The sequence below is a fragment of the Sus scrofa genome, chromosome 18, assembly GCF_000003025.6.
Source record: "Sus scrofa isolate TJ Tabasco breed Duroc chromosome 18, Sscrofa11.1, whole genome shotgun sequence".
NCBI lineage: Eukaryota > Metazoa > Chordata > Mammalia > Artiodactyla > Suidae > Sus > Sus scrofa.
The window spans coordinates 43,051,817-43,077,998 of NC_010460.4; the positions used below are offsets into that span (position 1 = coordinate 43,051,817).

The following is a 26,182-nucleotide window of genomic DNA, read 5'->3' on the forward strand; positions in this document are numbered from 1 at the left end:
CTTGTGTTTATCCAATTGTAGTGAGGTCAAACATTTGTGTTTCTTCCAACTGGTCATATCTTGGGCCCATTTTTCTATTCATCCTTTCTATATTGATCTGCAAGAGCTCTTTATACACTAAGATTGTTAATTCTTTGCCTACAAGATGCATTGTACATATTTTTCCAGACTGTAAAAAATGTTTGAAAAAAAATCAAAATTTACATGGCTATTTTCCTCCTAAACAGATCAGCATCTGTCTGAGACAGAAAAAAATTAGGAATGGGGAAGGGAATGCGAAAACATTAACCAAACATAGCATTATTTTTGTTTATTATGAACTTAAGCATCTTGAAAGAAAAAGAATTCCCTAATGAAGTTAAAAATTTTATTCTCAGCATTCAAAATTCTCTTCTGATCTTTGCTATTTATTACATATAGAGCTGATTTTGTGATGCACAAAAAAGTGTTGTTTTTAAATCATCATTCCATATCTGCTTTCCATAATCAGCACAATTATAAATGTAATTTTTAATTAACACTATGGCATAATGCAATTTTTAATTAACAGCATAATAATATAGTTCATTGAGTTTTCATAAACCATTTAAAATCTAATTTTTCACTAGAATAAATAGTCCTGCTGTGCACATCCTTGCATAAACTCTTTTTTGGGTTCCTTTAGGGCTAAATTCTTTTGTCCATCTCAAAAATAAAACTACATGACTACCAGGGAGAAAAGTAATACATTCAGGCTTATTGCTTTTTGTCAAAGAACACTACAGAAAGACTTATCCAACATTTGCTGAGTCCCAGGTACTTGTATGTCACCAGCAATGCTTAAAAGGGCTTATTTTCCCAAATCCCCAACAAGATGGATTTTAATAAATGTATTTATTCTGGCTAAGTTTATGGGTGCGTTGTAGTATTTGAACTGAAGTTACTTTAAGCTATGCTTCTTCGGGGCCAGTACGTCTGTGTAAGACCCCTGTGCTGGCTTCATGTATGTTTCTTCCACTTATAAACTGTTCATCTCCTCCAAGCCTTCCTTGTGTCAAACGCAGCAGTGGAACGTCAGTACTTATTCCTGTTCTTTCTATATGTTATTCAGAGATCTTGCAGAGGTAACTCACGTTATGTGCTTTCTTTCCACTCTCTGCAGAGGCAAGGGCCATGTTTTAGGCAGGTCTATGCTCCAGCATTTCAGGTATGGTCATAGGGGGTGACCTGTGACCTATGATCTCAGGCATACTCTGGTTCTCCCCATGGCTGGTGACTGTGCAGCAGGGGCTTAGGCCCCCCTTTCATAACCTATATTCCCATGGCCCTGTCATCTGAAGAGAGGCGTGCACTCAGGGCGAGGCTCTATTCCTGGCTCCTGCTGTCAGGGCTCACACCACCCCGGGCAGCCCTGCCTCTGCACGTCCTATCACCATGGCATCTGTAGCTTTCATCTTTTACTGAAAATAGGAGCTGTGGTGCTCACGCCAGACCTGGCTCTAAGGGGCAGAATGAGGGTATGAGACATGCCCCAGGGTTTTCCTCAGCAGAAGGGTTCAATGCAAGCATTAAGCACTAACATTCTTTTTCTAAAACTAAGGAAATCAGGAAGCTTTTGCTCCCTAGGGGACATTTGGCATCGTCCAGGGACATTTCAGACTATCATAATTACCATAATCATAATTTCTGACGAGTGGGTAGAGGCCAGGGATGCTGCTCAGCATCCTACGATGCACAGGACAACCCTCCACGACAAAAATTATCTGGCTCCCAGTGTCAGTGGTGCCAGGGTTGAGAAGCCCTATTCAAACAAAACAACCGCCCTCTAAGAGTAGCTGGCAACATCAACTGAAATAGACTCAATTCAGTCTTGTGCAGATAAGGAGATTTCATTCAGAGAGTTATATTTCATCGCAGCATTTCATGCGACACTTCTCTTGGGCCCAGGCCACTGGAGCTCAAGCTACTGTTATCACCATCCAGGTCACGCATTGCAACCTGACTGTGAGCACACCTTCTTGGCTGCGCACTTCATCCTGGCCTCTCACCTGAGGCTTCCCATGAGAAACAAGAGCCCATTAGAGAGACTCCAGGGAGTTTGGAACAGCAGGAATTAGGGGAGAAATTATGTAGACCCCTGTAGACGATGCTAAGGAACGGGGAGGGAAATACCTGGCCAGGCTGGTTTGGAATTAGACCCTGGAGACACAGAGCCAGCTACCCAAGATGCCACCAGCCACAGGGAAGCTGGGTGGTGGCTAGTTCTAAACAGTAAAAACCTGCGCAAGTATGACCAAGTAAACCAGACTGAAAAAAAACAGGTCTTACCGGGGGTGCTGATGGCGGGGGAGGGGGAGGAGCCCCCAGGGGTGGGGGAGGCGGAGGCAGAGGAGGAGGTGGTGGCGGCGGTGGCACTGGCATATGTCACAGCGTGGGTGTCTCTTTCCTACGAATGGTCCCAGAAACCCAGGAGAATGGTTTCTGCTCTGGAAAGGAGAAAAGGAAGAGTTTTAGACTTGGATGTCTTATTCATGCAGAGATCATACATGCCATGCAGACATATGCGTGCTATAGGTAGTTTCATTCTTTCACCGGTCCATTCATTCATCCTTTCTTTCAGTAAACAATGAGTGCCCACTGTGAGGCAGGCACTGTGTTAACTGCTGGAGATGGAAAGAAGTAGCCAGAATTGAGAGAGAATTAGGTGATAAAACTGCTAGGATGTAGCTATTTACGTCTCAATAGAATATATTAACATATAAAGAGCAACATCTCTTCCATAATGAATATTTCAAATAACAGATTCTACCTCTTTAGCATTAAACTTTTATCATTTTGGATGCGATTTTAAAATACTCTGCACATAACCCCCTAAGCAGAGCAAATGGAATGATATTTAAGCTTTTCTGAATGTTGCAGGCTCGACATTACTCAAGTTGCCAGCCCCCAGCCAGGCTTACAGGGCATTAGCTACTTTCCTGCTTCCTTCTGTCTTTCTTGCTTTTCTTGCTGTTCTTCTGTTGATGTTTCTATACAATCGTTCAGGTTGGGGAACAACACTTTTCCTCTGCAAGGACCAAACACCTTGTATTTGCTACACCAAGGGCTCTCGGGCATGACTCTGCAAATACGGTTATGTTTCAAACAGATAATATTGCAGGATATCTGATCTCCAGACAAACATGGCATTTCTATGCAGAGTGTGTTTGCATGCATATGTTTGTATATGTATTTGTGACTTAAAATCTGTATCAAGACACACTGCAAAGACTTAAAATCTATACTAAATACCATATGATATCACTTATATGTGGAATCTAAAACACGGCACAGATGAACTTACCCTACAGAACAGAAACGGTCTCACAGACATGGAGAACAGATTGGTGGTTGCCAAGGGGGAGGAAGAAGGGAGTGGGATGGACTGAGATTTGGGAATTAGTAGATGCAAACTATTACATTTAGAGTGGATAAGGAATGAGGTCTTGCTGTACAGCACAGGGAACTATATCCAATCACTTGTGATAGAACATGATAGAAGATAACATGAGAAAAAAGAATGTATATATGCCTGGGTCACTTTACTCTACAGCAGAAATTGACAGAACATTGGAAATCAACTATAACAAAAAATTTTTTTAAAGAAAAAAAAACCCCAACAGTTTACAAAAATGAGAAAAATCTATATGAGAATCTAAAAACAATTTAGGCAGAAATAGAAATAAACCTCAGACTTAGGCAAGAGTAATTTAGTGTTTGTTCTGCCCTTCTAGTCACTGGAAGGCAAGAACGAGGCCTGTGCCTGTGTTTCTTCGATACTCAAAACCTACCGCATATGTATTATTCCATGTTAATATTCTTATCTCCTTGAGGCAAAAGCAATTATGTAACATGGTACTTTATTCTTAACACAGTCCACTGAGTTTTGCTTGCTTAACATATGTTAGTTCTCTTTACCTTTTCATATGGTGGCGATTCTGTGACAGGCTAAGCACGTTAATTTCCACAACAATACTCTAGGGTCATTCATTTATTCCCCATTATATAGGGAAGGAAAATGACATTCTGAGGCAAACTAGTTTGTCCAAAGTCACACACAGCTGGTAAGTGACAGACCTGGGATTGGAACCCAGGCTTATCAGGCTCTCACGTCCAGTCTCTTTTCAATGTGATTATTTTGAATTACGGTGAAATGTACATAACATAACATTTATTATTTTAACATACACAATTCAGGGGCATCAAGTAAGTCATCACCACCATCCATTCCCAGAACTTTTTCATCATTCCAAACAGAAACTCTGTACCCATTAAACAATAATTTCCCATTCCTCCTCCATCCAAACCCTGGTAACCTCTATTCTAAATTCTCTTACTGTGAATTTGCTCACTATAGGTACCTTAAATAAGTGGAACCATACGATATTTGTCCTTTAGTATCCGTCTTGTTACTCTTAATATAATGTCTTCAAAGCTTATTCATGTTGTAGCATGTACCAGAATTTCATTCCTTATTATTCAATTGTACGTATACACCACATTTTATTTCTCCATTCATCTGTCGATAGACACTTGGGTTGCTTCCACCTTCTGGGTATCGTGAATATCGCTACTATGAACACCACCGGTGTACAAATATCTCTTCCAGATCCTGTTTTCAATTTGGACATGTACCCAGGAGTGGAACCGCTGAATCACATAGTACTAGTCTGTTTGGGGCAAGGATAAGAACCCCCTAAAATGATATAAAATATGCATGTAAGTTCAACTGAGGGGGGAAGAGTCGATGATAGTTTTCATGAGCAATCCAAAGAGCTGCTTGAGCTGACAATTACAGAAAACCACACACCTGTGAAAAAAGAGGCTTGATAATTACTACATCACTGCCTCTTTACTTAATAGCAAAACAAGAACAGAAATACTGGGGAAAAAACACTCATCAAAATCCACGGCATAAAACCATAGTAAAATTGGGTAGAAATCCCAGAGGATAGTAAATATTTCTCCCAGGGTAGCATCCCTATCATTTCATTACACAATCTAATCATACAATAATGTAGGGACGGACAAGCTAGCATTTTACTGGCTGAATGCTAAAGTCAATTGGATGTGAGTCCACAAATAAGTTGAAACAAATATAAATGATCAGTCATTTGAATTTTAACACTTTCCTTCATAGAACGCACTGTGTGTATCTCTACATGATCCTTAATTCAGCAGCAAAAATAATTTCAGTCAAAAATTTACAGCAGGGAATAAAGGGTTGGCTGAAGTATTAATAGAACAAGGGAAAATACGGAGTCTCCTTATGTAAGGATTTTATCGTTTAAAACAAATGAGAGGAGACAGGCTTGCCTCCTTTGGTGAAGAACCACAATGGGATTAGAAGAGTGACCTCTAAAAACTTCAATGTTACTTTCCGAAGGAATTTGCCTTTTCTCTAAGGAAAAATGACTACAGGAAATAATTTTGAGGAGAACTGTGACAGAATTATTCATGGACCCCCTCAGCACATAGTTATATTTCCCGGCCTCCTCTGCAGCTGGGTGTTACCACGTGACTAAGCCCTGGCCAGCAGAATGAAGGCAGAAGTGATGTGCTCTACCTCTAGGCTGGTCCATAAGGACTTTGCATCCACAGCATTTCTTTCTTCCTCCACCCACTGGCTGGAAGCAAGGGTTTTACGTGCGGGCAGAGCCATAAAATGTAATGAGTTTGGGTCCCTAACTCACCTTTTTAAGACCATCTGCCAAACACCTGATTAGACTTTACATATATGACAAATAAACTTCTGTGTTAAGCCGTGGACAGTTTGGAGTTAATTCATAATAGCCACTAATATATAACCTACCTAAAGTGGGAACTAAATATAGAATGCACCTGATTCTCATTATTCATGGCAGCTGTATTCTTCATGGTTGTCATAAACACTAGGTCAGCAAATACCTGAACCATTCACTGCTTCTGTAAGAGACACAGGGTTGAGCTCCTGTGAGTCTCTGATCACAAGATTTTTGTCTGCTGATTAATACATAACTTTGTTTTCTATATTTGTGTTTCTGATGAAAGATACCTTGTTTAACATAGACTGTTGATTCACTAATATTATAACTCAGGCCTGAACAAAGCTTATCTAACACATGTGTTTTCTCCATAAAGCACATCCATAGCCTTCGTGTGCTCAAGAACTCTAGGGGGCACTTCACCACGACACTTGGGGGCACTGAAGAGAAATTACCGCACAAAAAATTGAAAACATGGCACTAAACTGAACGCAGAAAGGACACTTGTTTATAGCATGAGAGCTGGAACAAGGAGGCAGAGAGCTGCCTGCTTCAACCTCAGCTGGAAGAATGTGCATAACATGAGCCAAGTCTTTCTCACCTGTGCATGTGTGTGAATGACGGTGAAGGGGCTTCTGGGTACGGACTTGGAGTTACAGATAAACTTTAGCAAGTAGGGGATTAGAAAATCACGGGATTTATGAATAATGAGGACTGACTTATAATTTTTGAAGCCCCATATGTACTCAGCACTGCATTAGGTACTTGCAACACACTGTTTAATTTAATCCTCTCACCAACTCTGGGGCAGACACTGACATTTCCATAGGGGAGATAACCAAATTTTGTCTCCGAGAGGTTATGTCGTTTCCGCTAAATTTCAGAAAGAGTACCAGAGCTGCGTAAAAGCCCTGGCTTTTCGGATCCAAAACCTCACTCCTCTGTTTTACTAACTTGGTATGGATCATATAACTTCTCTGCTTCCATCCTGTAAAGTATTTCCGAGACCCTCAAGTGGAAAGGACCTCATACATGTAAGTACAGTTCTTCCATGTGCTCCCCCTTAACCTCAGCACCCTTCCACCCCACGCAGTTTTATCCTTATCAATCTGAGAGGGATCAGGTGCCAGTGGGCTTCTGTCTTGCTGAAATTACAGGAATGATTTTTCAAACTCTAGGAGGAAAGGATAATTTTACATTTAGTACTTGATGGCTGTGAAGGCTTCTTCTTGACAGATATAATAATTAAGCAATTATCTACAGAAGTATTTGTTAAAATCTGACAGCGAGGAATGCAGAGCTCCAGGAAGTCACAGGCTGTACCCATGAGCTCTTTGATGCTTTGTGTTCTCCCGACACATTTAAAAATGTCATCTTACTTTATAGTATTCAAATTGCTTAGGATAAAAAAAGCCAGATTCTCAAAGGCTTCTTTATTTTCTCCCAGCTCATGAAATGACTCTGAAAAACAGCATCGAGATGCAGGCCAGATTCTCAAGCACCATTAGAAGGGAGGGTGTCAAGGGAAAGAGAATAGACAGTTTCCACGGGAGACTCTGAATACAGTCAGACCGGGGTTCTACTTCTGCCTCTGCTTTTGCCCAGCCATGTGGCCTCGATCAGGTTACTTCACCTAAGTGGGTCTCATAGTCTTTTTGTTTATAAAATAGCTCCCGCGCTTCATTCTTAGTTTGTTAACAGAATTAAAACAAAGACTGTAGATGAAGAGCATGATGCAGACCAAGCGGACACTTAGTCGAAGCTGTGTTTATCACCGTCACACCACCTCCTCCATCGGCATGAGTAACTATAATAAAAGGGGGAGTAGGGAAAATGCCCCCAGAGAGGGGTGGCGCGCTAAGGAAAAAGTCATCAATTCAACCATGAAAAGGGGGCCAATAAATACAGATTTGGGAGAAACTACTGCATTTTTCTTTTTTGTTTTTTTTTCTTCTTAGCGCTGCACCCACAGCTTATGGAGGTTCCCAGGCTAGGGGTCCAATCAGAGCTGTAGCCACTGGCCTACACCACAGCCACAGCAACGTGGGATCTGAGCCGAGTCTTCAACCTACACCACAGCTCATGGCCACACCAGATCCTTAACCCACTGAGCGAGGCCAGGGATGGAACCCGAGTCCTCACGGATGCTAGACGGGTTCGCTGATCACTGAGCCACGACAGGAACTCCACTACTGCATTTTTCAACAGGTTCAAAGGTGCTATGAGAGTTAGTTCTAGTTAGAAGAGATAAGTACGAGGATGCAAGCAACCTGGAGGCTCTGCACTTTTGGAGGGGAAGAGGAAAAGGCTGCAGCCCCAGGGCGGGCTTAGAGGACATGTCACTCTTCTGCAAGCGTCTCCTTCCTCGGGTAGGGATGGACACCTGCCTTGTAGCGGTGCACTTTTCCTACGGCTGAGGGGTTTCTCTCCTCCTGAGTCCGCCTCCCTCAGGCAGAAGCCAGGAACTCCTTTTCCTGGCATCGCTGGCAGGCAGGGAGCTGCCTTGTGACCATCGACTCAGAGGTGAGGAGACGTTGGAAGGACAAGGTGTGGAGGGGCCTGGGCCAAGAAGAGAAGGCCTGGGTCTAGAGCAGGAGGCCCCCTCAGCTCTGGCAGGTGATACTCAGTGGGAATGCAAGCACAGTATGGGCCAGGTCTTCCAACCCCCCAACCCCCTCCCCGCCACCAAGTTCTCACATTTTTTTTTTTTGGTATGAAGTCCAGTGTTGAAATGTGGGTAACCAAACCAAAAAGCATTTTTAAAAACCAGTGGGCCAACAGAGCTTGTCTACAGGTCACACAGGACCTGCAGGCTGCCGGAGTGCACCTGCTTGACAGGGAGCCAGCGGGGGTGCAGCCGGGAGTTGGGGGAGGGGGCAGAAGTACTGATGCCACTTGGTGCAGGTGAACTCTGCCTCCTACCCTTCTGCTCCTCTTCTTTTCCCGTCTGATCCCTCTGTCTGTTCCTATTTGGTGAGAGATGGGGCCCAGGCTTGCCTAACTTTTTACATTAAAAAGTTAAATATATAGATACACCAGCTGAGCTTTGTGAGTTATTTCAGAGAGAAATAACTCATGGTAAACAAATTTACACACTAGTTACTCTTGTCATAATTGCTTTTTTTCCCCCAAGAGTAGTTTGTCAGATTACAGCTGTTCACAAATAGAAAATGTGCCTATTTTAAAAATATACGCAAGAAGGATTACTGCTGGTATTTCACAAAAGCATCTCTTGTGGATTCTCAAAATACAGTTGAATAGGAATCTGAAAATAAGTTCTCTCGGCACTCATAATTTTTTATGTTTTGACACCGTCCCACTGAGTCCCTTGTTTCTTTGGCTATGAAGCTGGAAGAAGTGAAGATTCTCGCCTCTGAAGGAGCCCAGGCCAGTGAACCTCATGAGGCCATCCATTCCTCACCTCCTGGATTCAGGAGGGTCCTGCCACTCTGCTGATCAGCCATTTATCAATCAAAGGTGCCCCATGGCCAGGAAATCACAACCCAAGAGCCCATGGGCATATAAGGCACACAGAAAAAGACTCTCGAAAACACCACGGTAAAGTGGCCAAAGCAGTTTCCTAGTGATACCTAACCCTTGGTGCTTTGGGGAATAGCGATCACCCCCAAACTTTAGGCCAAGGATGAATCACCTGGGGCGGGGTGGGGGAGGTTCCTGTTAAAATGTAGCTTCTGATTCAGTAGGTCTAGGGTGGGGCCTGGGATTCTGCATTTCTAACAAGCTTCTAGACGAGGCCAGTGCTGCTGCTCTGGGAACCACACCTCAGGAGCTCTAGAATGTGGACGCCTGTAAGAAGACACAGTTTCCACCCCAGATCTATGGAATCAGAATTTTGGGGAGTATCTTGCCAGTAAGTGATTTTTGCCTGCTAAAGTTTAAAAAGCCCTGTTCTAGAATAACCAGGATGAGGGAACACTCTGCCCCATACAGTTGGAAGCTGTGTCTTCTACGGAGACGGCTCTTTTTCTGTAGACCCTTTAATTTCAGCAGGCTGGGTCCATGCAAATGGCATGCTGCATCTGGGGCTGGAACTGACACACCACGGGAAGGGAAACGGAGCAGAGTACCCACTCACCTGTCACACAGGTGACATGGAGGGTTCCCCACACCTGAGAGACACTAGCCCCAACAACAGCCCCTGAAGCTGAATCTGCTCAGGCCTGACCAGAGACCATAATTATCTGCAAAATTGCAGAGAGGATTAAGATAGACGGTCCATGTGCCTTCTGCACCACAACCTAATATGAAAGCTACTAGGTTATACCTACAATGAGCTCAAAAATTGCTTCCTTTTATGACTCTTATTGAAATGCAAATTTGTTCCCAGATCATTGAATTCATTATAATATTTGAACAGTATTTAGTGAAAGGAAAAACAGAGGTATTGCTAATACTGTCATTGACTCAGGCATTTAAATAACAGCTAAATGCCATAAAATCGATGCATGTGTGGTTCCCAAGGGTAAGAGGAAAAATGTTGATTTCCTGTCTCTCTCTCTTTTTTTTTTCTGTCTTTGAATTAGCTAAAAGAAGAACGAGGATTATTAAAAATATGCGATAGTCCATGTCTTGACTATTGTAAAGAGTGCTAGGAACACTGGGGTGCATGTATCTTTTCAAATTATGGTTTCCTCTGGATATATGCCCAGGGCCTGCTGAATCATATGGCAACTCCATTTGTAGTTTTGCAAGGAACCTCCATACTGTTCCCCATAGTGGTTTTACCAGTTTACATTCCCACCAGCGGCGTAGGAGGGTTCTGAGAGCAATATGATTGAACAAAAATGTTTCATTCAAAAGTTTAGAAGAGTGTTAAAATAAACAATGGCTTGAAGAAATACAGGAGATTAAAAATCTATTTCTGTATCATTAAAAGGAAGTACAATTACAACTTTGGTCCTTTTTCTTTTTTTTTTTTTTTAATTTCTTCTTTTTTATGGCCACACCCACGACATATGAAAGATCCCAGGCCAGGGATTAAATGTGAGCTTCAGCTGTGACCTGTGCTGTAGCTGCCTCAGTCCTTTTTCTTGGTTCTATTATATGAGGAGAAGAAATGTCTCCTGCTCTAATAGAGCTGTGATTATTATGTCAGACACTTAGCATAGGGTCTGCGTCATTTTTTACTATAAATTCATTCCCTGGGCAGACGTGGTTAATGATTTCATACTGACATATGTGGTCGGGAGAGCTCTTTGTTAAACAATTCACTAACAAAAAGAACTGTTCACGTGTACTAAGTGGATTCCTTATATTAGCAATTCTGATTGTTAATTACGTAACTACCTTTCATCCCCCCCACCCCAAAAACTCTGCAGGACAGATATTATTATCCCAATTTCACAGATGAGGAATCAAAGGCTCAGAGATGTAAAGTAATAGCCAGATCGAACAGCTGGGATGTGTCAAAACCACATCCAACCCAAGTGAGCTGCTCCCAAGCCTGCTCCGCTGCTCCCCCCAGCTTCTCATAAGCACCTCAGTCCCTGCACAGGTGTGCAATGCAGAAAATATGTGCTGAGCTCCTTCTGTATGTTAGGCACTATGCTAGCCACTGAGTGAAACTATAAACATGACAACAGGTACTCAATAAATATTTGATGAATAAGTAAATCTATAGATTCATGGTACATGTATACATACAATTGATAGCTTATAACACTTACATATGAAAGTTACTATGTACTAGCTGCTTTGGCAGGAAAAAGAAAAAAAGAGACAACAATAAAATATGTGGCATATAAAAGGCACAAAACAAGTTCCAATATATCAGCACTCGCAATAACCATAAGCAGATTATTAGCTTCCCTTACTAAAAGACAGAGGCATTCAACTGCTTCAAAAACTTAACCACATCTCCTTTATAAGAAACACAGTTAAAAGAAAATGATATTTAAAACCGAAAATAAAAAAAAAAGGAAGACAACACCCAAGCAGACACTGAAAACTGCAGAACCCTCATACTCTGCTATTGGGACTGTAAGATGGCACAGCCACTTTGGAAGAGTCTGTAAGTTCCTAGGAAAAAAAATTTCTTTTGTCTTTTTCCTCCTAAGACTTAGAATTGCTGTAGGCGACTTTGTTTTTTGTTTGTTTTGTTTTTTGGTCTTTCTTTTAGGGCCCCACTTGCAGCGTATGGAAGTTCCTAGGCTCAGGGTGCCATCAGAGCTGCAGCTGCCAGCCTACACCACAGCCACGCAACGAGGGATTCAAGCCACGTCTGTGACCTACAGTACAGCTCATGGTAACCCTGGATCCTTAACCCACTGAGCAAGGCCAGGTATTGAACCCGCATCCTCATGGATACTAGTTGGGTTTGTTACCATGCAACCACAACAGGAACTCCATTTTCTAGAAATTTTAAATGGAGCTGTTGTAAGACTCAGCAATTCCACTCCAAGAGAAATGAAAATATGTGCCCCACAAAAGCTTATACATGAATGTTTACAGCAGCATTGCTCATTATAGAAACTCAAATGTCCCACAACTTATCAGTGGATAAACAAAACGCAGTATGGCCATGCAATAAAACACTATTCAGCAATAAAAAGGAATGCTTTTACCCAAAAGCCATTATGATAAATGAAAGAAGGCAGTCACAAAAGGCCACATACTGTATGATTCCATTTATATGAAATTCCAGAATTGGTAAATCCATAGAAGTAAAAGATAGTGGTTGTCGGGGCCGAGGAGAGGGGTGATGGGAAGTGACTGCTAATGTGTTTCTGTTGGGGGTGATGAAAATGTGCTGGAATTAGATGATGGTGATAGCTGTGTGACTGAATATTCCAGTACCCACTGAATTGCATAGTATACAAGAGTGAATTTTATGGTATGTGAATTACATCTAATAAATCTGTTATTTAAAAAAAAACCTGGTTCAGCATGATTAACATTAGGCAACACAGAATCCAGGGCAACACATATTAACAGAAATAGAAAAAGTTCTGGAAACATAAATGAAAAGGTAATTAATTGCTTCCATGGCTATGAACCATGAAAAGCCTAAGAAACCTTTTCAATGATCTTCCATGACTGAAGGGAGTGGGGAAGGGGTGAGAAAAGCTTTGCTGTGTGGGCAAGTTTGGGGTGTATGGCAACCAGTCCCAGTGATCATGGCACTCACAGAGCCAGGCTGTCGAGGAGTTCGAGCTTGGTTAAATAAGCTTTTAAAGACTGAGCGATATCAGACACCAGAGTTTAAAAACAGCAGCCCGGGGCCATGTGTGGAAAATGAATTACAGGAGAAGCAGCAGCAAACAGGTAGACCAATGTGGGGATCGACCTGAGCAAAGATGGATATTTATATGAATTAGTCTAACAGCAGTGGGATGGAGCCAAGGGGGACAATAGTTTGGATGTCTGGGATGGGGAGAGCCTAAGAGAACCCCAAAGCTTCTTGCCAAGACAATCTAGTATTAATGAAGGAAGGCAAGAGAAAGTGTGTGGGGGCTGGAGGTAGTGAATGGGTGGGGAGAAGTCCATTTAATTATGAAGTATATGAGGTCCCTGTGGTAAACTGAAATTTAAACCTGAAATTTAGGAAAGAAGTAAGCAGGGCTGGTGATAGTAATTCAGGAATCTACACAAGGCAGTTGGGTGTGTTTGTTCTCTCATGCAAATTGCACCAAAAAAAAAAAAAAAAAGCTAGAAAATTAAATTACCAAGTCACCCTCTATAATTTCTAATTAAGTCAGGGACATGGCTAATAATGGAAGTTATGTCGGGTGCTGATACTTCTAGTTGCTTACTCAATAACCATTTCCTTTCCTTCCTCAGAACAAAGCCTCTAATTAGAGATGGGGTAGCAGTTGCAATTTACCCAGCTAAAAATATTTGATTTCTCAGACTCCATCTTTTCAAGCAGCACTGTGACACCATTCTGGCCAATAAGCTGAAGGCAGAAGGAGCTGCAGACAGCATCACTTTCTATATAAAAAGGCAAAACCTCCCTAATAGAAGGACCCTCACTCTTTAGGTATTTACACTTATTTTTCTTCTGGCCTGTAGTAAAGATGTAAGCCTAGAGATACAGCAGCCATCTTGTGACCATGAGGCAACCAGATTTAGGATAATGTCCTAAAGGGTGAGGATGGTGAAACAGGAAGGTAGAATGTGGCTGACTCTCTGATAGCACTGTTTGAGCTCCTGCATCAGTCCTGGACTGCTTTTCTTGAGAGTCTAGTACCTCAAGACAAAATTGTATCTGTTTAAGCCAGATTCTGATGTGTGCCTTGTTCTTGTTTTGTTTGTTTTGGCTGCTGAATGCAATCCTAACCAATAAAAATCATATTGGGGCTAACAGATATATGGTGAGACTAAAAAGATATGACCATTATTTCAGTTACTAAGAAAGTTTAAAAATCAAACATCACTTATTCTTATAACCAGGAAGTACTGAAAGTATTAAAAGTACTTAAAACATAGTACAGAGCACTGGATCGATCTTTTTCCAACCCTTGTGATAAAACTGGCAGCTAAAGAGAGACTATGGAATGACCAGCATTAAGAAAATTCATGAATACATTATTAATGAATATATGTGCATGATGACACTCTTTGGACTTTTTCTGGATAAAGTAAACTGATCTGGCTCATTGAAATAGCTTCAGCCAGAAAGAACGTTCTTAAAGACGGGATTATTCACCTGACTCTCACAAGAATTACAGTCTTTGGAAGAAAGAATCTTTCTACTCTCCCAGGCACTCAGGAAACATAGCTAAGGAAACAGCACATCCCCAAACCACAGTGTTCTGGCCCTTCACAGAAGAGCTTTTATTGGGCTGTGCTCTGGGAGTACGTCTCCGGAACTGCATCAACAACATTCTAGGAAACAGGTATTATTACCTTCTGCCACAAAACTTCCATTGTCTTCATGGCAGGGACCATGTTGAAGCCTTAGATCTCTATGGCAACAGTGACTGCTTTGAGGACCTGCCAGGAGAAAGCTCTCCCAGGTTTCAGGACCAGGAAAAGCAGTGTAACTGATCTCTTTTTATCTCGTGGTCACTGTGAATCAGGTAACAGTTATGTTTTCCTCTTTATTTTGGCTACTGGGAAGCTCTAACAAATTTTTAGTCCCATCTCCAGAAACAACACCCAACCTTACAGTAAACTCAACTCTAGAAATTACCAGCACTTTATAATTTAGTCTTGTTCATTTGCTTACTTCTGATTTTATTTTGCTTTCTCATCTGTATGTTCTCTTTACCCCAGTTTCATTATCTGTTAATTTTATGTTGTTTACTTTTGTAAACTCCTCGAATGCTTTATGGAACCAGGAACATTTACAGGCAAACAAGTTTTTAAAGCATCAGATAATAATAATGAAAAATAATGGCTAATTTATTGAACACTGCTACGAACCAGGCACTGTCCCAGGCACTGTACTTACTTTAAGGTATTTACTATAAATACAAGTAGTACTGTTACTATGCCCATTTTACAGCTGAGCCATTTTCTCAGCGCCTCGGTTTTCTCTGAGTCACAAAAAGTGAAGTAATTTGTCCAAGGTCATGCAACAAATAAGTGAGGAATGCAAGATTCAAACCTAGGTATTCTGAATCACAAACGTTTTATGAAAGGAGAAAAAATAATATTTAAATTCTAAAAGAAGCAGAGGCCTTCAGATCTTATAGACGGAGCTTAGCATTCAGCTTTAAAGAAGTTATTATCTATTGCATATCTTGTCCATACAATCAAACCTGATGATCCAAATTAACGAAGACAAATAAGACAGTACAAGTCTAATGGGACAGTTAATCCAAATTAGCTTTGACCTTAGACCATGAAGGTATTCATTCATTCACTCGTTCATTCAGTGCTCATCATGGTACAGGTGCTGTGAACAGAGATGAAGCAGGCACAGGACCAGCTCTCCAGGAGCTCAGGTGCAGTAAGGGAGAGTCAGACAGGTAAAGGGCACCTTGGGCTTATGAGTGGGCTGAGAGAAGACCAGAGCAGGGCATGGCTTGATCCCCCTGGGAGCGGTTTAGCTCTTGGCCTCTGTGTCCATCTGATAATGGGAGTAAGAAGAATCAGCTCCCTTACGGGGGTATTGTGTTGATTTCATAAGTAGATAGTTCTTAGCCTAGCCGGGCACAACTAAGCATTCAGTATGAAGTAGCCTTTAGCTCTATGTCACAGTGGCTGGCAGGCTGGGCACCTTGCTCCGACACACACCCGAACTCACATGGACACGAGTCCTCAGAGGCTCAAGAACTGAGGCTCACTACTGCCTCTTCCTTCCTGCTTCCAGGAGCTGACAGGCTTACAGTTCAAAGACAGGTCTGGTACTTCCTTTCTGGATGCCACTGTCTCAAATTCAGTGTCTCACTGGAATACCTCACCCACACAGGAAGAATATTCCTTTGAGAGGCACTTGAAAGTCTTTCACCGTGTCTGGCCCACACCGTGCTCACCTGGCATTTTTACCACAATGTCTCTGCTTCATTTTGTCGTGTTGGCACTTCGACACAGCAGTTCACTTCATGAGTCCCCTGCTACAAAACAGGTCGGGTTCCTGCTTGGGCAGATCTAAAGAAAGACCCAACTAGAATGGCTAAGGGGAAGTTTCAAGTGAGCTCTCGGCTGAAGTCAGGAGAAAACATGTGTGCTGCACCTGCTGGGCATGAGCTAGGAACCCTCTGTCTCTTCAGTTTTGTGCTGTGGCTAAATGAGAAGTAATTAATCACTTTCTCACCAACCCTAACTCATATTTAATAGTTCCCTCTCAAAGTCTGTTTTGTTATGCTCTCATCGGAGTCAGTCAAACGTTACGATTCCTTTCTAAATATTCCAGCAGCCAGATGGCAGGAACACTAACTGTGACATGGCAAAACTTGCCTAAAGATAACTTCGTGATGCATAATCACGCTTGATGGCACTCAGCTGAGCAGATTCATCCAGATACCTCTTTCGCTGCCCCACTTAATCCAGCTTCTTCAAACCAAAACTTTCTAATTCCAAGAATAAGACATTCAACTCTGCAATGTGATACTGGCTGGTGAAAGAAACACGTGTCTACTCCTCTAGGTTCTGAATTGCAGGCAGAAGTATAAAATCACTAGAAGAACACACTTGAGGACATGTTTCTCAAGATTTCTCTCTAGATAAAGCATTCCCTGTATCCTAAAGTTTCAAATAGTTCTGCACCAAATGTATGTATATTTATAACACGTTTGCTGGAAAACAAATTTCTTTCTGCCAAGTTATTTCTGTAGGTTTTTTTTTTTTAACTTAAGCGTTAATGAACATATATTTAGAAATTCTAGAATGTAGGAAAGTTGACTATTCCTCCCTAGTGAGAATGCTACATTATCTCCTCTACAGTAAATTATATTCAGGTTTCTCAGATCTTCTCTAGGTTGTATTATTTCTTTGTGTGTGGTTGAGTGACTGCCAAATCACAACCTGTACTATATGATTTCTGAACAATAAATCTAAAAACAGTGTTGCCGGGCTGGGCCAGCTGGCTTTCTCCTGTTCCTAAAACTGTATGTTCTTAGACACACACACACACACACACACTTCCTCCATCCCTTCTGCTGCTGGCTAACTTCAGTCTGTGACACCATCTCAGACTCACTATTACAAGAGAAAACAACAGAGACTCCTGGAAAGGAACCAAAAGGGGCATAGCAGGAAGCCAGCCTTCAAGTCTCTGCCACCCTGATGGCTCTGCCCTGATTCAAGTAGCTGAAAACTGCCTGTTTATGGTTGCTTATATAGAATCTGAAGTCGTTGTACCCAGGTTCTTAACTCCCTTCCCCTGAGGATGGCATTTAACCTCTGTGACCTTTCATTTTCTCATCTGTAAAAAAGGCACAACAATATTCTCCTTAAAGAATTGCCAATCATGTGATGGCATGTAAAGGAAGACCTCCGCAGTGCGTATTTCATTTCCTGTTAACTGCTACACCTTCCACGCTCCTTGTTCCCTTTTATTACTTATTTTGTTTGTTTTTCTGATTTTGGTTTCTGTGGCTTTTAAATGTGTCTCTAAAAGGCATTGGCTGGAAAACTGTACTCATCTGTGTGCCACCATAGTGAGTGGATTTTTAGCATTACATTTTTATTTACATTTTTTAGGTAAAAACATAAGTCTGCACATCTCAAGAAAAGAACTCCATAAACATGTGTACGAGTATGCTTGTGTTACCAATACTTGGGTCGAGGTGGGGAGCATTTTCCAGCACCTCGAAATCACCTGTCCAGGTCATTATAAGGCCCAAAGGCAACCCCTCTTCTAACCTTCCTCCCCATGAAGAGCTTTGCGTAAAATTTAAAAAAAAAAAAAAAGTTTTTTTCAAGGAAAATTGGAGTCCCAGCGATAGTTACTATTGCCGATCACAAGACATGTACTTGGAATCCTCCCTCTAAAGAGAGAAAAGATTCTGGAAAGGAGGAGAGGAGCAGGAACTTTCTAAATCACACAGGTCATGCACAAAGGCCCTCGTGTTGCAGCCAAATGACCTAAAGCTCAGAGAGGCGCAGAGGTAGCCCAACTTTCTGCTACAGAGTAACTTTGCTTCCAAATAGTGTTAGAGGTGCTGCAGGTGGTCCCAGGGCACCCGAAGAGCACCTACTCCCACCCACCACCTCCGCCCCCATCTCTCTGCAGCACTGCTTTCCACAGAGCAGCGCGCAGGGGGTCCCCACGCCGCCCCCGCTCCTGGCACACCCACGCGGCTGGCAGGCCCCGCTCAGAAGGCACTGTTCCTGGGAGCCAGTGCCTGCCTGCCTGCCCACGGGGACAGGGCTGAGCTCCCGGCCACCGGCCCCCACGTGGAGATCCGAAGTGCCCTTTCCCCCGAATCCTGCCTCCCCATCCCCGACCCGCCTCGCCTCGGCTGTGTACTTGAGGGGGGGGGGGCAGCGAGTATTAGGCTCTGCCACCTTCTCCCCGGTTTTCCTCCAAAGGACTTGAAAGCCCATTGGCGGCTAGATCTAAATCGCTGAACACACACGACTGACCTTAGATGAGCACTGGGAAGCGAGTCCCGAGACCTGCGCTCTGGCCCCCGTTCAGTCCCTAGGAGCTGTGTGACCTTGGGCGAGTCACTTCACATCTCTGGGACTGGCTTCCTCCTCGGGGGCTTCTGCAGCCCCCCAGCCACCCTCAGTGTGGCAGTTTTCCAAGCAGCTCTTTACTCCGCCCCCGCTCTTCCCGCGGCAGCCCCCGCCTCGGGGAGACCCCGGCCTTTTGTTCCGGGGGCGAAGCGGGGAAGGGAGAGCGCGGTGAAGACCCGACCCGAGCGGCCTTGGCGCAGGGGGCCGCTGCCCGGAGAGTCGAGTCGGGGGAAGTCACCCGGCAACCCCGCGGCGACCTCGTTCCCTCCGCGGTCCCGTTACAGGCGGGCCGGGAGGCGCGGCGCGGCGGGCTCTAGGGCAGCGCAGCGCCGGGAGCGGGCGAGGGGCAGCCGGCCGCCGGCGCGCGCGCACCACGCCTGCCCGCGTCGGGGATTCACTCCGCCCCGGGACGGGCCCGCGGCCGCAGCCCGTTCCCCCTCCCTCAGGCACCGACCCGGGCCCGCGCGCGCGGAGCCGCTACTTGCCGCTGGCCGTGCCGGGGACAGGACTGCGCTCGAGCTCCGACCGACGTCCTCGTCGCCGCCGTTGCCAGCCTCCGGGCTCCGTCCCGCCGCGCGGGTGCTCCTGGCGGCGCCGCTGCGGCCGCGCTGCGCGGGGTGCTGCGCCCGGGGCGCGCCGCTCACTCCCGGCCGTCAGCTCTGGGGCTGCCGGGACGCGGAGGCGGGGCCGGCGCCCCCACCTGCTCCGCCGGCTCCTGCCCGGGAGCCGCCGCCGCCGCCGCCGCCCCGCGCGGCCTGGGCGGGCGGGGTCGCTCTGGAACCCGGGAGGCGGGTCCCAGGCGCCGGGTGCGCCTCTGCGGGACGGAGTCCCAAGTCGAAGCTGAGGAGAGACGGGGGCCCGAGGCCGGAGTTCCCCAGACGGGAGGGGCTGTGGTGCGAGCCGCACGCGGCCCAGCGCCGCCACGGGGGGGACGTTGCACTCCTTTATCAATTTCTTCCAAAGTATTTTGAACCCCCCAGTGCTCCTGGCGACGTCATAAGCGGTGGGACAAAAGAGAGAAGGAGATGGCCTCTTGCCCTCGCAGAGTTCGTGGTCTAGAAAGGGAAACGACTAAGGGAGGCTGCAGAAGCAAGAGGGAGGGGTCATAGAGGGGACCCCGATCCAGACTTGGGGAGGTCAGGGAAGGCTTCTCGAGGAGCTGAGGGCTGAGAGAACTGAAGGAAGAGCCTGACTTCTCCGGTTGCAGGGACCTGGAGCGCTAGATTGTTCCAGGTGGAGCCGAAGGGGAGGGGGAGAGGACTGCGTTTGAGAACTGAAATGTTTGAAGAGGCCAAAGAACTTGGTACGGCCAGTAAATCCCTGTCACACGTCATGTTCAGACCCCCTTGGAAGATGCAGAAAGTCTGAGTCTGGCTGGATGTATTCCTCCAGGCAAAGGATGGGTTGGTGAGGATTCCGAATCGCCCATGTCTTGGGCATTCCTGCCCGTGGAAGAGCTAAGAGAATACTTTGGACCCTTCGCTGCAATGTGGCTGAGCATCTATGAGCCAGGCATTCTGCAGGGCCTTTAGGCTGTGCTGCTGGAGGAGGCAGTGCCTCTAACGCTAAAGGAGCGGCTAGTCTGGAGTGGAGAAGGGACCTGTGCTCAGCGCTGTGCCAAGGCTTGGATGAGGTGCATGAGAATACAGGTGAGGGAGCAGGTAATGGATGGCAACCTGTCTCTAGGTTCAGATTCTGTAGCAGCTGCTGTCAATGTTCCCCAAGCAGTCCTTGGCTGGTTTCTTAATTACTAGTGTTTACAGCCTGACAATGTGTAGGCTTCTATTTACAGCAGGGGTAAATAATGCACTCTGACGCCTTCACTCCTGTGTTGTCAAGAATGTGGGTTTCTGTTTGATGTAGGTGAAGCAGGTGGAGCCAGTAGAAGCCAGTGTGGCACTTGCTTCCCACCTGTTAGTCCTGTGCACCTCCTACCTTTCCTCAGAACTGTAACAAATGGGTGGGCAGTCTGAAAAACTGCTCAACCTAAAATGCATAAACCATTTGGCAGAGGAGATCACAAAAAGAAAAAAAAAAAATTCAGACACATGACCAGACAATTTCCTGTGGGATCCCCAATGCTTATTCTCATTAAACACGTAATGACTAGCATTCTGATACAACAGGAAGAGAAGGTAAAATAACAGAGAAGACATTTCTGTGAACCCAGAGAGTCCCCACAGGTCTTCTGCTGAGTGGCCCAAACAGGCACTAGTTGAATGAAAAGGCTTTTAAGGGATAGGTATTTGCTTGGATTAAATAATTAGTTGGAAAAAATGCTTACTGGTTGGAAGGATGGGTTAATGGTGAGTAGGGGATACATTTGGAAAGCGGGGACATTTGGGGCTGAAAGTTCCAGAGGCCCAATGTCTCGTATCCATGTGAGGTTACTGTGCCATTGTTGTCTTGTTTCTGTGGACATTAGAGAAGGATTCATTCCCACCTGGATCCACCAAGATGTATGGAACTACAGGATGGCGCTGGCTACTCCGGCGGATGATACAGCAAACCTCGGAGACATGGCGGGTTCTGTCCCGGCCCACTGCAATCAAGCGCACCTTGCGATAAAGTGAGTCACATGAATTTTTTTGTTTCCCAGTGCATATAAAAGTCATATTTACACTAGACTGTACTCTATTAAGTGTGCAATAACACGATGTCTAAAGAAATGTACACATCTTAATTTTTAAAAAATTTATTGCCAAAAAATGCTAACCATCATGTGATAATGCAAGGTTACCACAAGCCTTCAATTTGTAAAAAACACGATCTCTTTGAAGTGCGATGAAACTAGATATGCCAGTATTTGTGTAGTTGCAGACACTATGAGTCACCTTCCCAATAGCCAGACCATTCTCCCTCTCTTCCCCATCAACAGAACTGAGTACTATGATTAGTCCAAGACGACCATGCCAGCCCCATTCCTGATTTCCCAGTCTTTCTTGCAGCTAAGGAAGTCATTGACCCAGTTCTGACCTATAAGTTGAAAGAGGGAGTTGGGGCGGGGGGACACGTTCTGAGAAATCTTTGCTGACTCTGACCCTCCATTTCCTATTTCTTCTTTTTTTTTTTCAAATACCTGCTGCTTTATTTATTTATTTATTTTTATTTTCCCACTGTACCGCAAGGGGATCAAGTTATCCTTACATGTATACATTACAATCCTATTTCTTTATGCCTTGAACACAAAGGAGGTGACTAGTAATGCTACAACCAGTTAACAACTAAGAGACACTGAACATGAGGCTTAGAAGCCGGTATAATCAGGATGACAGAGTGGAAAATAGAGTCGGTGCGGTACTGCTGGGCATTCGAACCCAAGCCAGCAACGTCCCACCCCTGAACTTTTTTTTGATATGTAAGAAAAATATCCCCTGCTTGTTTAAGCCACTAAGGCTGGGTGTTCTGTTCCTTGTGGACAAATGTATTCCTAAGTGATACAGCGGCCTGGTAAAGGGCAAAATCTCTTCTCTCACTGCTTACCTGCTCACCAAATGCCTGCAGTAGCTCGCCTCTCACATATTTCTACTTGTAAATAGAGCAACTATTAGAGGGTGGTAATATACTGGTTCTGGGGTGCTAAAATGAATTCGCAGCCCTGCCTCCAGGGAGCTAACAGCTTAGAAGAGAACACAAGCTTGTAAAGAGAGTATTACAGTTCCCTGAATGCAGACATGACGTAGGAAAAGAAATGAAGACCACTGCCCGAGGGGGAAGAAGGGGAACAGTAACACCTGAGCTGGCCTTCCGTGGATGAACCGGAGTTTCCCATCTGAAACTCGGAAAGGGAAGCCATTTCAGCGAAGAGAAAGTCTGAAGGAGCTTGATGGACCAGGAGCCTCAAACTCCACATGTTGAAATTGAACTCATGGTCTTCCTACCAAACTGATCCATTTTTGGTGTTGCCCTCTCCCATCCATCCACCCGGGCCACCCAGCCATTCCTCGTGGCGCCTCTCCATGGTGGACTTCGGCTCTTGGCCCTATCCCCTTCTACCCTTCTGCACCAACGCCACCTGATACCAGAGCCTGTCACCTGTCTCCAGCACTTCCACCTCCATAAGATAATGCCTCTTATCTGATCACTGTGCCACATGCTGCTTCTCTCTTTCACACCATTATTCACAGTGTGGCCGGAGAGATGGTCTTGAAACCCAAAGCTGATCTTGCTAACTCCCATTATCTGTGGTTTAGCGACTCTGCGTTGCTCTGATAATTACCAAGATTCTGAGGATTCCCCGGTGGCCTAGCGGTTAAGGATCTGATGTTATCGCTGCCGTGGTGCAGGTTCGATTTGGTGCATCTGTGAACTTCCACAGATGGAAGCCCAGCCACAAATGGAAGCTGTGGGCTCAGCCAATAAAATAAAATAAAATCCTGAGCACTGAAGGCACTCAGTCGCCAGAACAACTTGCTCAGCCCTCTCTCTCCTTCTCTTTGCTCCAGGCATGTTCGCCTGCTTTCCAGTCCTTGAAGAGGTCATATTCTTAGTCACAGGCCCCTTGCATGGGCCTTTCCATCTTTGTAGAGAACATCCCCAAATGAACTCCTCCTCATTTTTCAAATCTCAGCTAACCCAGGCCTCCCTTGCCTGAAACTTGACTAGGTCAGCTTCCACTACACGAGCTCATAAACCCATGTAACTTTCGACGGCAGCATTTATTACAGTTGTAATGATGCCATTATTGGTTTGGTGATTTGTTTAATGTCTGTCCCCCAGACTAGACCGCCGTATCCATGACTTCAGGAACCATCTCTGTCTCCATTGGATCCTTATGCCATCCTTATAGGCCAGAGACTGGCCTATAGTAGGCACTCAATACATATTTGTTGAGTTATGAAAGAAATGAGCAATGAGAATTGGAATCTCGAGCTAAGTATTTGAGAGTCTCTCTCTATAAGTGTGTAAGTGTGTGTTTATGTCTATATATATAAACTATTAATATCAACTTTATTGAAAATAATTTATATATGATAAAGTGTACTCATTTTAAATGCCAACAAATACGTACTCTGACTGTTATCAACATATAGACTATTTCAAGAGTTCCCAATATGGCTCAGCGGTTAACGAACCCGACTAGCATCCATGAGGACTCGGGTTCGATCCCTGGCCTCACTCAGTGGGTTAAGGATCTGGCGATTCCATGAGCTGTGGTGCAGGTCACAGATGCGGCTGGATCTGGCGTTGAAATGAGCTGTGGTGTCGGCTGGCGGTGTAGCTCCAATTCGACCCTTAGCCTGGGAACTTCCATAGGCTGTGGGTTCGGCCCCGAAAGACAACATAAAGAATAAAAAATAAATAAACTAATTCAAACATCCTAATAAGTTCCCTTGTGCCCCTTTGCAGCTGGTCCCTACACCCAGGCCCAGGCAGCTACAGAATGTTATTGTTGATTAGTTTTTTGTCTTTTCTAGAGCTTTGTGTGTTGAACATACGTGAGGTACTCTTTTGTGTCTGACTTTTTGCTCAGCGTAATGTATTTGTGTTTCATCCATGTGTTTCGTATAATTTGTTCCTATTTATTGCTTGCTGGTTAGTATTTCATTGCCTGGATATTCCAGTACTTGCTTATCCATTCACCTGTTGGTGGACATTTGGGGCCTTTCCAGTTTGGGGGATGGTACAGATAAAGCTGCTTTGATAGTTGTGTATAAGTCTTTTTATAGAGAAGTGTTTTTATTTCTTTTGGGTAAATACACGGGAGTATAGTTTTAAGAATCATTAGCATTTAAAAATAAAACCTTGGCGTTCCTGTCCGTGGCTCAGTGGTTAACAATCTGACTAGGCACCATGAGGTTGCAGGTTCAATCCCTGGCCTTGCTCATGGGTTAAGGATCTGGCGTTGCCATGAGCTGTGGTGTAGGTCACAGATGCAGCTTGGATCTGGCATTGCTGTAGCTGTGGTGTAGGCTGGCAGCTACAGCTCTGAGTAGACGCCTAGCCTGGGAACCTCCATATGCTGCGGGCGCAGCCCCAGAAAAGACAAAAAAATAAATAAAAATAAAACCTTGGAATACCCGCTAGGGTAGCTATGGGTTTTTGTGTTTTTTTTTCTTCTTCTTCTTCATTTTTTAGTCACACTCATGGCATACTGAAGTTCCTGGGCCAGGGATCAAACCATGCCACAAGTGAACACTAAGAGTGGCAATAATTTTTAAAAAAGGAAAACAGGAGTTCCTGTCCTGGCTCAGCAGAAAGGAATCTGACTAGTATCCATGAGGAGGCAAGTTCTATCCCTGGCCTCTCTCAGTAAGTTAAGGATCTGGCATTGCCATGAGCTGTGGTGTAGGTCGAAGAAGCGGCTCAGATCTGGTGTTGCTGTCACTGTGGTGTAGGCTGGCAGCTACAGCTCCAATTGGACCCCTAGCCTGGGAACCTCCGTAGGTGGAGGGCTGGAACTTAAAAAGGCAGTAAAAAAGGAAAATAAGTATGAAGATATGGGGAAATTGGGACCCTCATACATTCATGACAGGAATGTAAAATGGTGTGGCTGCTATGGAAGCAGTTTGGTGTTTCCTCAAAAAGTTAAACAGAATTATTGTCTGATAAAGAAATTGCAATCTTTGAGTTCCCTGGTGGCCTAGTGCTTAAGGACTCAGCATTGGCACTGCTGTGGCTCGGGTTTGATCCCTGCCCCTGGGAACTTCTGCATGCCTCAGGTGTGGCCAAGAAAGAAAAGAAAAGAAATTGCAATTCTAAGCATATACCCTGAAGAATTGAACATAGGTATTCAAATAAAAACTTGTGTCTGAATGTTCATCACAGCACCATTTGCGATAGCCAAAAGGTGTAAACAACCCAGATGTCCATCAACAGATGAATGGGTAAATAAAATGTGATATAGCCATATAGTGGAATATTATTTGCCAATAAAAAGGAATGAACTACGGATACACGTCACAACATGGGTGAGCCTTGCAAGGGTTATGCCAAGTCAAAGAAACCAGACAGTAAAGGCCATGTGTTATTTAATTCCATTTATATGAAATATCCAGAATTGGCAAATCCGTGGAGACAGAGAGCAGATTAGTGGTTGCCAGGATCTGGAGAGAGGCTTAATGTGACCAGGCTTTCCATTTAGGGGGATAGAAATGTTCTGGAACCAAATAGTTGTAATGATTGCACAACATCGTGAATGTACTTGATGCCACTGAATGGTACACTTTCACATAGTTAAAAGGGTAATTTTATGCTGTGTATATTTTATCACAGTAGTAATAAAAATGGTTACGACGATGATGATAAAAGATACAGCCGTAGAGGAGTGTGACGATCTCGGGCAGTGATTCCCATCTGTGTAAAGGCTGCTCCACCACCTCGTGCAT

General features: G+C 44.5%; 1 protein-coding gene across 1 annotated transcript; it reads right to left on the reverse strand.

The window, feature by feature from the left end:
• On the reverse strand, nt 924–26,182 carry LOC106506828 (translation initiation factor IF-2-like). The gene is made up of 4 exons (XM_021078742.1): nt 26,110–26,182; nt 20,066–20,127; nt 19,340–19,925; nt 924–2,465 (listed from the first exon to the last, which is right to left on the reverse strand). The coding sequence occupies exons 1-4, from the start codon at nt 26,180–26,182 to the stop codon at nt 2,404–2,406; spliced, it is 783 nt and encodes a 260-aa protein (XP_020934401.1). The 3' UTR covers nt 924–2,403.